The sequence below is a fragment of the Podarcis gaigeae genome (genome assembly GCF_964106915.1).
Source record: "Podarcis gaigeae genome assembly, chromosome: 9".
Classification (NCBI taxonomy): Eukaryota; Metazoa; Chordata; class Lepidosauria; order Squamata; family Lacertidae; genus Podarcis; species Podarcis gaigeae.
Window position 1 is genome coordinate 77769035 of NC_139685.1, and position 13208 is coordinate 77782242.

The window sequence follows — 13208 nt, forward strand, 5'->3', positions numbered from 1 at the left end:
CAGAAACTCCAGGTGGGGTAAAGAATGCCAGAGGCATTTTTGTGGGTTATGAAAAGGGTCTCTACAGAGTAATTTTGTCTGAATCTGGTCAGGTGATTCTCACAAAATTTCTAGAGAGTGCTCCTGAACAGGAGAGAGTGATTGTTCACACATTTCCCACTGGAGATGATTCTGATGATGATGATGAGTTTGATCTTATTGAGTTCAGTAGTACTGATGATGACAGCGATAGCTCAGGGAGCTCAGTTGACACAGTCATTGAGAGGAAATCTCACATAATGACTAGACCCTCAGAAGAGGAGGATGAACCACTGATTAAGCTTAGTACTGGTTCTCCAGAGAGTTCAGAGGCTGAACCAGAAAGCAGTGGAGAACAGCACCTTGTACGAAGGTCTGAGAGAGCAACAAAGGGTGTACCACCAAAGAGGTATTCACAAGAGTTTGCAAACCTAGCTATTGCATGTGTTGCTGTTGTAAACGACCAAGGACAAATTGAAGCTGTGTCTGAGTCAGAGACAAAGGTACAACAGAGAGTTGCTAACCAAGGTAATGCAAATGCACTCATTCCTTGGAAGTCACACAACCAGAGAGGTACATTGGTTAAACCAGTGGCGGGTAGTTCCAAGAGTGGAACTGAAACAACAGGGGAGTGTTATAAGTATAACAACTGTTTGTTATCTTCTCTGGATGACGCTTTGCTCGCAGCACGCATTGATACTTTAGGGGGAGTATGTTATCATAAAGCACCAATGCAGCAGCAAGCAAAGGCTCTAGCAGCTCAGTCAGCTGCTTGTGGCTGGAAAGCCAAACAGGAAGTCTGTGACTGTTGCCATGGAAACAAAGGGGCAGTCCATTCTGTACTGAGCACCGGATGTTAGCTCAGTGTGTGTGTCATATGACCCGTACTGGAAGTACATGGGTGGAGTTTTATTCTTACTGCTGTTGAGTGCAGACATGTTCCTCTGTACTGATGTAAGAGACAGAAATAAAGGATGTAAATAGTTTTCTGTCTGCTTCTTTCCCCTCCCTGGGGGACACCAAAGGGGAGGGAGAAGGAACGGTGTGTTCTTCTCACACATCTGGGAAGAATCGCCGAGACCTCGCCTGCTTATCTGCCGGGAGTAGCAGCGGGGAGGTCGCCAAGGAATATCTGCCGGTGCCTACGCTGTGGCACATTCCTCTGACCCAGGCAGAATTCCAACAGAAACAACCTCTCAACTCTCTTGGTTTCAGGGAGCATAAAGAACAAGGCTTGCGTGGAATAGTATATTTCTGTTCATTCTTTCTAAGCAGACTTCTCCTGAAGTTGAACCATGGGATGAAACCCATTCTGTCTTCTGTCACGCGTTGGCTCGGGTTTTGCCAACTTAAATTTCTACGCTCTCCTTACAAACCCAGTTCCGTAGTTCGTGGCAATAGGTATCGCGCCAATTGTTTCCAGCCAGAGAAGGCACTATGGATGTGCAGTCCTTCTCCAGTCTTCTCTTGCTTTCTGTGAAGTAAGTGTTTTCCTCGTGCCAATACCTGGGACCAGAGACGAAAGACTTCCATTAAATCCAAAACATACCATGCCATGCCACATTGAGGCAGTAATTGATGCAAAAGGGGCCCAAACCAAGTACTGAGTACATATGCATGCTTCTACTTCTCAGAAGTTCAATATTGCTCTATGTGCAATCCTTGTTTTGCTGATTTCATTTAATATTCTAATTTTCTGAGATTGTTAATTTGGGGTTTTCATCAGCTGTACGCCATAACCATCACAAGTATAACAAATAAAGGCTTGGCATATCTCCCTTTGCATGTCATGAGTCTATCTCATATATTAGTTTCACCTTTTAGGTTGAATTACTGAAATAAACGAACTTTTCCACAATATTCTAATTTTCTGATTTTCACCTGTACAGAGAGGCTGGGTCTACCAAGGCAACAGAATGAGGAGGATGTGAGAGGTGGCAAGACCTGTTGAGGCGAAATGGGCTGTGACACTGTTATGTACTGAGCTTGGATCCTAGAACAATAGGAAGTAGGATCCTAGAAGGCAGCCACCTGATTGGTCTGCAGGAGCCACCCAATCCAGCTCCAGGAGGAAGTGAATCAGCAACCGGATTGGCCTTCAGGAGCAGTCCAATAAGGCCGCAGGAGGGGAGTTGAATCAGCCAATCACGGGGGACCCATTGTGTAAATCAGGGGTCAGCTGGCCTGGTTAGTTTGGGGGTGCATCACATATGCATGTAAATTATGTTGTAGATCAGATTATGTTGTAAAGATAACTTAACTTCCTTACATGCCCAAGAACAGTTCCCCAACACCTCTTGAAATACCCCCCCCCTTTTTTTAAAAAAAGACTTACTGTTTTGTTACCCTAGAGCCATCTGTCCATTCCCATTTGCCTTCCTCCTTTTCATCTGTAAAACCAATCCAGGCGGGATCTTTGAGCTGAGAAGTGATGTAATTCTGCGGAAAGAAGGAACAACCTCAGCTGACAAAATGCCCCAATTCAGCTACCTAAGCCTGAGCAATGTGGCAGTAAGGAACTGCACATAGAATGCTGTGACTTGTTGTGAGGTAGAAGGAAACATGTACTTCGAGGTAGATAATAAAAATGGCTTGGAACCTCTGTGGAGTTAATTTTTTCACTTGCCCCCTCATTGAAGGGAGGAGGGACAGGATTTCGAAGACTTGCCGGGGCTCTGGTGGGGCATAATTATAATTATAATTAATTGCTTTGACTGGACGTGGAGGGGAGAACCTGGAGGCCAGCCAGGCAGGACTTTAGCAAAACATTGGGTGACTCCCTGTTAGAAATTGAAAGTGGAATTTTACAGCCGCATCAGAAGAGTTAATTACAAAGAGAGATAGCTCTCCAGAGTAACTCCAAGTCATCAAAGGAGATCAGGAACTAATTAATATGGACATAATATTTGATAACAGAACAATTGATGGAACTTAAAACCTCACACAGGAAGAAGAAAAGAAAACTTCGTTTGCAAATTTACAAACTACTATATGTGTTAATGGGTGGCACTGTGGGTAAAACCTCAGCACCTAGGGCTTGCCGATCGCATGGTCGGCGGTTCGAATCCCCGCGGCGAGGTGCGCTCTCGTCGTTCGGTCCCAGCGCCTGCCAACCTAGCAGTTCGAAAGCACCCCCGGGTGCAAGTAGATAAATAGGGACCGCTTACCAGCGGGAAGGTAAACGGCGTTCCGTGTGGTGCGCTGACTCGCCAGATGCAGCTTTGTCACGCTGGCCACGTGACCCGGAAGTGTCTGCGGACAGCGCTGGCTCCCGGTTTCTAGAGTGAGATGAGCGCACAACCCTAGAGTCTGGCAACACTGGCCCATACGGGCAGGGGTACCTTTATATGTGTTAATACAAATTGAAGTTAATCATTGTAGCTGTGGTATAAGGGATTTTACGGAGAATGGATTGCATTTGGTTTGAGCAATAGTCTGGAGTCAGAACTAAAGAGAACCAGACCCTGAAGTACAGCACCTGGGAAGCCCTACAAAATTTATAATTGGCTATGTAATTGATTTGTATCTGAATTGGTGTTGCTATTTGGTATTAATATAATTTGACGCATATTGGATTTTTGTAATTGAAAATGAATAGAAATTATTTAAAACAAAAACAAAAAACAAAGCAGCCATGGCAATAACTGCAAGAAATCATAACACATTTGCAGGCGAGGGCAAGAACAACCAAGGTTGACAGGAGGATTGGGCACTAGAGAGGATGACCACTTTGTGGAAGAGAGAAAGAAAAATATATATAACCTGTTCTTCATCACTTAAGACGGAGGCCAGGTGGGAATCTCTGGACACACAGAAGTTCTCCGCATCATACCAGGTCTTTCTTCCTTTTGAAACATAGTAGAGATTCCTCCCAAAAGTATCCCAGGTACCAGCAGATCTCGCTTTCGTATCTTTCTTGTAGATACTCTCTATGAGTGAAAGAGAGGGATGCTGCTATTGCATGGTACATGGACTGCAAGCAGTTGTGTTCAAAACCCTGTCCATCCCATATGTGATGTGGGGTGCGTCATTCGCTCTTGCAGCCTAGCCTACCTAGAGGAAGAAGTGGCAGAGACCTCTAAGCTTCCTTGTGCTACATAATCACAGGACTGGGAATGCCACGCAAGACCTGGAGACTGGGGTAGGGCCATCCACGAAACGATGGTGGGGTTGTGCCAGAGCACAAGAATTCTGGGCAACAGTATTCAGAGAAACTGATAAGACCTTAAACTGCTGCATTATCCCAACTTCTCCATTAGCACTTTTAGCTATGCTACAAAAATAAAATTGTTGTTTATTTCCTTTACATCTGGTGGGAGGGTGTTCCACAGGACAGGCGCCGCCACCGAGAAGGCCCTCTGCCTGGTTCCCTGTAACTTCGCTTCTTGCAGTGAGGGAATCACCAGAAGGCCCTTGGAACTGGACCTCAATGATATGAGATGGGGCGACGGGCAGGGCCGTAGCTAGCGGATGGTGAGGTGGGCCCCCGCCAGGGGCGCAGGCGATTGGGGGGCGCAAAATCGGCTAAAAAAATATGTCCATAAATATAAATATTGATTATTGCCTCATAAGAAATGGTTTTTAATAGAGGGTGAATTGAATAGGTGGAGGGGAGGGGGGGTTGGAGGAGAGGCAGAAAGAAGAGCTAATTTGTCCGTGACTAGGGGGCGCAATCTGGATGGCTCTGCCAGGGGCGCAAGATCACCTCGCTACGGTTCTGTCAATGGGCCTAAGCGGTGAGGGACCTTTTTCAGCTCCACGAACCAGATCCTTTATCAGGATCAGCCTCTTGCACAAGTTTTGACAAGTGGCTAGGACTGGTTCTTGACTGGAGAAATCATATGCATCGGGCACACAGAAGTGGTTTGAGGTTAGCATGCCCGGTGCGTTTGCACTAGGTGTCATTCTGCAGCAGGCACCAGAAACCAAAAACCACTAAAATGCCTATATTACGCAAATCCCATTGAAAAAAACACGTAAAGGTAATAGGCCATATTGAGGCATCTAATCATAAGCCTGCATTTTTATCAGAGCTTATATATTTCGATCAGGGCCTGTATCTTAAAATGAGCTTAAAGATTTTCAAATGTTTCATGCCAGGCAGAAGACTAAAAAACCTTGGCAAAATGTTTTTCCTCCTAAGACAAGGGGGCCCCCTGATTTATAGCAGAAAACAATTCTCAAAGTCGTAAAAAGGGAATTACAGGCTGAGAGCCAAGGTTACACTGACCCTACAAATTAAGGGTTGGTAAATAGTAAAATGAGCCATATCTTCTTCCTAAGGTTAAAAAGGCCAAGAGCAGTGAAAAAGGCAACTGGCTTGGCTGGAGAAGAAGAAGCTTCTTTCTATTTATATTTTGAGGCTGGAAACTGTTCCTTCCTTTTCACTTTGAGAAGGTTTAATTCTTTTAAAAGGCTACCTATGATAATGTATGAAATATATTAGCTTAAATGTAATTATGCAAAGGATTTAAGAAATGTTAAATTCTTATTTCATAGAGTCATATTGCAATAGGAGACCAGAGGGGCAAATGAGCCCAGCCTCCTGCCAAACAGGAGATGCCATCGAGCACTCCTGATATATGGTTGTCAGGCCTTTTTGTTTAGACACCTTCAAATGAAGGAGATCTTTCAATGTTGATGTGAACTAAAGATCCTTGAAGATAAAAATTTAAGATTAACCATCTGTTTTGGAAGGCAATAGGGCAAGGAGGGCAAGAGGTGAGCTGGTAATTAAGATTCCTTGTTGAGACACATGTAAGATATATTACTACTTATTTGTCATTTATAGATATAAGAATATATAGCTCTTTGTGTTCCATAAAAGGACAGAAGGAAATGGGTTATCTTTTGTGATTGGTTCTAGCAAACAACCAATAGGAATTTCAACCAGGCTGATTGGACAGAGGCAGCCACAGGAGGAGCAAGGGGGCTGGATTAAGGAAATATAAGTGCTGGCCAGAATGGCAGGAGGCCAGGCCAGAGCTTGGTAACCATATACCACTGTGCCTCTCATTTATTTGTCTGACAAATAAATTACTATTTTAATTTCTCTATTGCTGCGTTGAATATTTCATTCCAGCTAAGCGTTAACCACAAGCAGGGTGCTACAATATAGTAACAATTGCAAAGTTATTTAGTAGAAACTACTTCTCAAAAATTAAATACAGCTTCTTACAATGTCAAAATCAACATCGCGACATAATATATTAAAATGTAGCTTTCCAGCTGACCACCAAGTTCAGTATGTACAAAATACAAGTCCTATATTGTCAGTGCCGTGCTACATTCTACATTCTAATTTCTCCATCTTCTCTTGTATTTTTCTGTCTGTCATATTCCTTAGAAGAGTGGCGTGAAATAATCTTCTAAGTGTCTAATGAAGATGATAGGGTTGGCAGACAAAATAATAATAATAATAATAATAATAATAATAATAATAAATAAATAAATAAATAAATAAAAATTATTTATATTCCGCCCTCCCCAGCCAAAGCCAGGCTCAGAGCGGCTAACAACAATAAAAGTAACACAGCATTCTAAAATCAATTCATTTTAAAATCAATTCAAAATCAAATTACGGTAAATTAATGGCACTGATGGATGCTGGCCCAGGCAGACAAGAGAAGGATTCCTGGATTCCCTGTTTCGCTCAAAGATTATTTCCCTGCAATGCTTGGGCTTTTCTGCTGCCCTGTGGCTCCACAAGCAATTGCTTCAATGGAGGAGGGGGATTGATTTAAATGCAAACCTTCATAATTTGCACCCTTCGAAACAACCTGAAACACAACCACTCCTCAAAAGTTACACTCCTCTGGGTTTTGAAATGCAGTTCGCCAGGCAAGGAATTTTGGAAAAAGGCATAGACCAGGGTGAAGGGAGTGTTGAAATGCCTATATTTGTGATGACAACGGGGGCTGGGGTGGGACCACATCCTCTTAAGAGGAAATTACTTTGCAAAAAATAAAAATTGCATCTGAAGCAAAACTGCAAGCAAAACTGGGCATATTGAGGAGAAACGTGCACTGAAATGCTCGTGCATTTTCATGACATCCTGTTTTAAATAAATGCAAACTGCTGTGGAAATGTGGGAAACTGAGAAGCTGAATAAAGAAACCAAAACTGGCAGATCAGGGCCTGGGTAAACGCAAGAGAAAGCTGCCCAATGGCTGAGATTGAACACTGATACGTCCCAGCTCCTTCCCTTAGCTCTGTGCCAGCATTTAATGTTCATGCGGGGTGGCCTTTAATTTTTGTGGAAGCTAAGGGTGTGCCCCCCCCCTTTTGCAATTCCAGCATTCCACCCTTTCAGTTTCTGGCTCACCGCCATATCTATTTGCCCCCTTGCGTTCTCAGAGTGTGCCCTGTATTTTGACATGCAGGTACTTACGGTAGATTTTCTTCTGCTCAGCATATTCATGCTGGTTGCTTTTCAATGTGTCCATCAACGTCAAAGCAAAATCTGATACCTTTACAGCTGAAAGTATTCCCAAAATTAGAATGAGATTTTCTTCAGCACCAGCCCAACCCAGACCCAGACACATTTGCTTCTTCATTTGAACATGTTATAGGATTCCCATATTATAAAAAGGTAAAGGGTAAAGGGGACCCCTGACCATTAGGTCCAACTCTGGGGTTGCGGCGCTCATCTCGCTTTATTGACCAAGGGAGCCGGCGTACAGCTTCCGGGTCATATGGCCAGCATGACTAAGCCGCTTCTGGCGAACCAGAGAAGTGCACAGAAATGCCATTTACCTTCCCGCTGGAGCGGTACCTATTTATCTACTTGCACTTTGACCTGCTTTCGAACTGCTAGGTTGGCAGGAGCTGGGACCGAGCAACGGGAGCTCACCCCGTCATGGGGATTCGAACAGCCAACCTTCTGATTGGCAAGCCCTAGGCTCTGTGGTTTAACCCACAGCGCCACCTATTATAAAAAGGAGGACACCCTAAAACGTCAAAAAAACCCACAATTTTTTAATTGATTTGCCTAAGATCTAAAGTGCTGCCTTTCGGAAATTCCCTCCCCCCCCCCAACTGAAATCCCAATAATGAGGACAAGGCAGGGATGCCCCCTGTCTCCACTGTTGTTAATCCGAACATTGGAAGTGTTAAGTAGATAAATATGGGGAAATGATGAAATAACAGGAATTAAGGTTGGGCTGAGAGAGTCCGAAGTCAAAGCCTTGTGGACAACGTTGTGTTGACGTTGCAAAACATGATAGAAAGTGTCCCAAGGACAATAGAAACAATAACAAAATTTGGCAACTTAGCAGGATTCTATATAAATAAGGGGAAGGGGGGAATGATAGTTAAAAATCTAGACTCACAGGCAAAAGAAAGACTTGAGAATATTACGAGAATTAAAACAGGGGGGGTTAAATATTTGGGGAAATGGATATCAGCAAAGAAACCTTTTCCAGGATAACTATGTTACAATTGTGGGATGTAATCAAATGCAACATTCCTTCCTTAGAAGGTTGTTTTAAACTGTTATTAAGAAGTTTCAGTTGTGCTAGCATTGTCAATAAATATTAGTGCTGGCATGTTCGCTGCTCTGATCTCCTTTGGAGGAATTTGGGCAGGGTCTATATCTAAATAATAAGAATAAGTTCTATTTTTCTAGGAAAAGGGTTACCGGAACTCACCATCAACTTTCCCCTCGTTCTCTTAGAATGGCAATGGTGCCCACCTGAGAGGTGCCGGAACTCAGTTCTAGTGACTTCCAGCTGGGAGGGGAGCCCTGGGAACATCCTATCATGATTTGATATTATGGTGGGTATTGCTATATACACAGAACCCACAAACTTCCTATAAAGACTAGCCAAAATTCCACATCTGTATCTTCATGAGTTGCCAACAAAGGCCCGTATAGTTAAAGCTCTGGTTTTCCCAGTAGTGATGTATGGAAGTGAGAGCTGGACCATAAAGAAGGCTGACCACCGAAGAATGGATGCTTTTGAATTCTGGTGCTGGAGGAGACTCTTGAGAGTCCCATGGACTGTAAGAAGATCAAACCTCTCCATTCTGAAGGAAATCAGCCCTGAGTGCTCACTGGAAGGACAGATCCTGAAGCTGAGGCTCCAAGACTTTGGCCACCTCATGAGAAGAGAAGGCTCCCTGGAGAAGACCCTGATGTTGGGAAAGATGGAGGGCCCAAGGAGAAGGGGACGACAGAGGACGAGATGGTGGGACAGTGTTCTCAAAGCTACCAACATGAGTCTGACCAAACTGCGGGAGGCAGTGGAAGACAGGAGTGCCTGGCGTGCTCTGGTCCAGAGGGTCACAAAGAGTCGGACACGACTAAACGACTAAATAACAACAATCTTCAGGAGATTTCCGCCTTTTTTTTTCAGTCCTCAGAGCTATGGAAACTGTGCCGCGCCCCGCATTTCAAAACCGGAATTGGAAATAAACAGTTATTCCTATCCCACTTACCATTTCCGTAATTGAGCTTAGGGCGTCTGTACGAAGCGGCCATTGAGCTTCTGAGTCTGTTCAACGACGGTTCGAGGTGATGGGGTGGTTCCGCTAGCATACTGCTATCTAAAGGTATTAAGACAAGGACGGGAACTCAGATTTCCAGCTGCCAAACAACTGCCCCCTCAATAACCCCATAATAAGCACATGAAACTGCCATATTCAGAGGTTGAGCCGTGTTCCACCAAGCCTTGGACTGTCTTCTCAACAGGTAGTAGCTCTTCAGAGACTCCTGCAAAGCCCTCTACCAGCTACCCAGCCTGAGATCACAGAACCATAGAGTTGGAAGGGACCCCAATGGCCATCTAGTCCAACCCCCTGCATTGCAGGAATCTCAGCTAAAGCATCTATGACAGATGGCTATCCAACCTCTGCTTAAAAACCTCCAAGGAAGGAGAGTCCAGGTGAACTTCCCTGGGGAGAGCATTCCATAGACGGGGCCACTGCAGAGAAGGCCCCGTTTTCATGTTGCCAGCCTCTGTATCTCTTGAGGAGGAGGCACACAAATGAGGGCCTCAGAAGATGATCTCAGGGTCCAGGTAGGTTCATATGGAAAGAGGCGGTCCTTGAGGTATTGTGGTCCTGAGCCATTTAAGGCGTTATAGGTCAAAACCAGCCCTTTGAATTGGGCCCAGAACCTAATCGGTAGTCAGTGCAGTCGGACCAGGATCGGTGTAATATGTTCAAACCATCTTGCTCTGGTGAGCAACCTGGCCACAAAATTCTGCACCAGCTGAAGTTTCTGAACTGTCTTCAGAGGCAGCCTGACATATAACGCATTGCAGTACAGTGGTACCTCAGGTTACAGACGCTTCAGGTTACAGACTCCGCTAACCCAGAAATAGTACCTCAAGTTAAGAACTTTGCTTCAGGATGACAACAGAAATCGTGTGGTGGTGGCATGGCAGCAGCGGAAGGCCCCATTAGCTAAAGTGGTACCTCAGGTTAAGAACAGTTCAGGTTAAGAACAGACCTCCGGAACAAATTAAGTTCTTAACCCGAGGTACCACTGTAATCTAACCTTGAGGTTACCAGAGCTTAGACAACAGTAGTTAGGCTATCCCTGTCCAGATGGGGGCGTAGCTGGGCCACCAGCTAAAGCTGATGGAAGGCTGTATAGTTACTTATCTGCTTGGCTGGGTCACAAAAAGGCACACCCTCCAACATTTCTCCAATGAAAATAAAGACGTCCAAAGGGAAAATGGGACATTCCAGGATCAAATCAGAAATCGGGACGGCTTCTGTAAATCTGTGATTGTCCCCGTGATTGATATACACTCAAGGTTTATAAAAATAGGAAGAATTAAGGAATGCTTTTCATAACATAGATGGACACATTACGTGTTGCTTGTAATGTTAACAATGTGTTATTAAAATTTGATGCCAGAGGTTTCTGTAGAGCAACCAGGAACCAGGCAATAGGCAAACTGCATTGTTCCCAACAAAAAACAGGTAAGGGATATTATTTAATGTACAGTGGTGCCTCTGGATACGAACGGGATCCGTTCCGGAGCCCTGTTCGCATCCTGAAGTAAATGTAAGACGCGACTGTGCATCTGCGCGTGCGCGGGTCACGTTTCACCACTTTCGCGCATGCACATGACGTCATTTTGAGAGTCTGCGCATGCGCAAGCGTCGAAACCCGGAAGTAACGCGCTCCATTACTTCTGGGTCACCGCGGAGCTACTTCAACCCGAGGTATGACTGTACCAGTATGTCCTGTGATGTTTTAGAGCAAAGTATCTAATATCGTTCTAATAACGTTTAAAAGTTCAGCGTAGATCCAGCCCTGGAAAACAAGGGTGCTTGGAGTGTCTGTACATGCTAAGGGCCCCTTCAACAAGCCTGCCGCCAGGTGCAGGGTGCCAACAGACGCATCTTAGCTGTGCCCAGCCCTCCTCCCCTGTTCACTGCGCAAGGGCACCTTGTTCAACCCTCTGTCCTTCAGCAGGAGAAACCAAGCGGCACAGTTTGTTCAGGAGCAGTTTGGGGAAGGTGTGTGTCAGCAGACAGAGTTGAACTTACAGAGATAGCCCATCACTGCAGCTATGGTACCGAAGACCAATACTGTCCCACCAATGCACATCCATATCATCTTTAGACGTTGCGGAGTCATGCCAGCATGTTCTGGTGCTGATGGTGGTGCCGGTGCCGCCGCCGCCTTTGCTGGTGCTGGTGGTTTCTTGGGGGCCATGGCTGCAGTGACAAGAAGGAAGAAAGACCCATGAAGGCAACAAATTGAGGGGCAAGTTCATCATCAGGCCCCCTGCCTTTTGCCTATTCAGGGATTTGGGTGCTGCACTCAGGACCCAATAGGCAGAGGGACCCCCTAGCATTTGGTGGTAGCTGAGCGACAGGCAGTCACACCTGCGATTCATGGATGATACTGCATTTCAAATTCAGACAAATCTGTCGTGATGCAATGGAGACCACGGGGGTCTCAAAGGAGGCAAATCTTAGGGCGGGGGGCTCAGAATCATCTGGAGAAGGTGGGAAAGGAGGGGCAGTTGCCTAACAGATTTTAACTGTTCTTTTAAGTTCTCAAATAATGACATCCACTGCGGAAAGGGAACAGTTTAAGCTCCAGGAATGGGGTAAAGGTAAAGGTGCCTCTGACCGTCAGGTCCAGTGGCGGACTCTGGGGTTGCGGCGCTCATCTCGCTCTATGGGCCGAGGGAGCCAGCATTTGTCTGCAGACAGCTTCCGGGTCATGTGGCCAGCATGACTAAGCCACTCCTGGCCAACCAGAGCAGCGCATGGAAACGCCGTTTACCTTCCCGCCAGAGCGGTACCTATTTATCCACTTGCACTTTGACGTGCTTTCGAACTGCTAGGTTGGCAGGAGCAGGGATTGAGCAATGGGAGCTCACCCCGTCGCGGGGATTCGAACTGCCGACCTTTCAATCGGCAAGCCCTAGGCTCAGTGGTTTACACCACAGCACCACTCGCGTCCCTCCAGTAATGGAGAGCTGAGGTTAAAAAAAATCAGGGATTGCCTAAATTAGGGTTGCCATTTTTCAAAAAGTGCACATCCGTACACAAAGGTTGTTGAGCTTTTGGGGCAAAATTGACACCACCACCCTAAAAAAGAGAGAGGTTTCTGAGCTATTTTTAGAGGAAAATAGCCGAAAACAACACTAGCGACATAGGTTGCCATATGATCAGATTTTCCCGGACATTTTTTTTGCAATTCTTTGCCCGGACATTGCTTCCGACTACGGTATTCCGGCTATGTCCGGAAAATTCTGGACGGATGGCAACCCTGGCATAAGAAGATCTTCCCAACATTGGATAATCTGCTGGAGTGTCGAGGCAACTACTGTACCTTCTGCTTGTGGTTCACTTTAGGATTCCCTTCCAGATTATCTGTCAAGGATTTCCCTTGCTCTTCTTTGAGTCTGATTCTCTTGAACCCTACGCTATTTCTGCTCTATGTTTCCCATGGATTCTTTTGCCTCCCTCCCACGGCCTTCTACTCGCTTCCTTTGTCCTCCCAAGATGGTGCAAGCAGCAGCCCTGTGACACAAGCCGCTTGCTGATTGGCTGCCTGCCCTGCCCTGCCACCATTCACCATCACAAGCACACCTGTGGCTGAAAGGTAAGGCAGATTGTGATGGCGCTGCGCCTGTGAGGCAGCAGTCTTTGGCATCTAAGTAGGTGAAGGTACCAGGAAACTCCTCATCAACTTTCTGACCCCAGCTGTGACCCTC

The 13208-nt window shown here is 45.6% G+C and overlaps 1 protein-coding gene across 4 annotated transcripts in view; it reads right to left on the reverse strand.

Annotated features, from left to right (window-relative positions):
- The window catches only part of LOC310853021 (CD209 antigen-like protein C), a 94683-nt gene that overhangs the window by 78257 nt on the left and 3218 nt on the right, over positions 1–13208 (reverse strand). The window contains exons 1-7 of one of the 4 annotated variants that reach the window (XM_083757170.1): positions 12824–13013; positions 11524–11694; positions 9457–9564; positions 7409–7495; positions 3781–3947; positions 2354–2457; positions 1253–1524 (exon numbers count right to left, since the gene is read on the reverse strand). In XM_083757170.1, coding sequence (XP_083613296.1) covers positions 1368–1524; positions 2354–2457; positions 3781–3947; positions 7409–7495; positions 9457–9564; positions 11524–11692 — 792 coding nt within the window. In that variant the 5' untranslated portion in view covers positions 11693–11694; positions 12824–13013 and the 3' untranslated portion in view covers positions 1253–1367. Of the gene's footprint in view, positions 1–1252; positions 1525–2353; positions 2458–3780; positions 3948–7404; positions 7496–9456; positions 9565–11523; positions 11695–12823; positions 13014–13208 lie in introns of those variants that run through there. The other 3 variants (XM_083757171.1, XM_083757172.1, XM_083757169.1) reach the window with 3 other exon arrangements.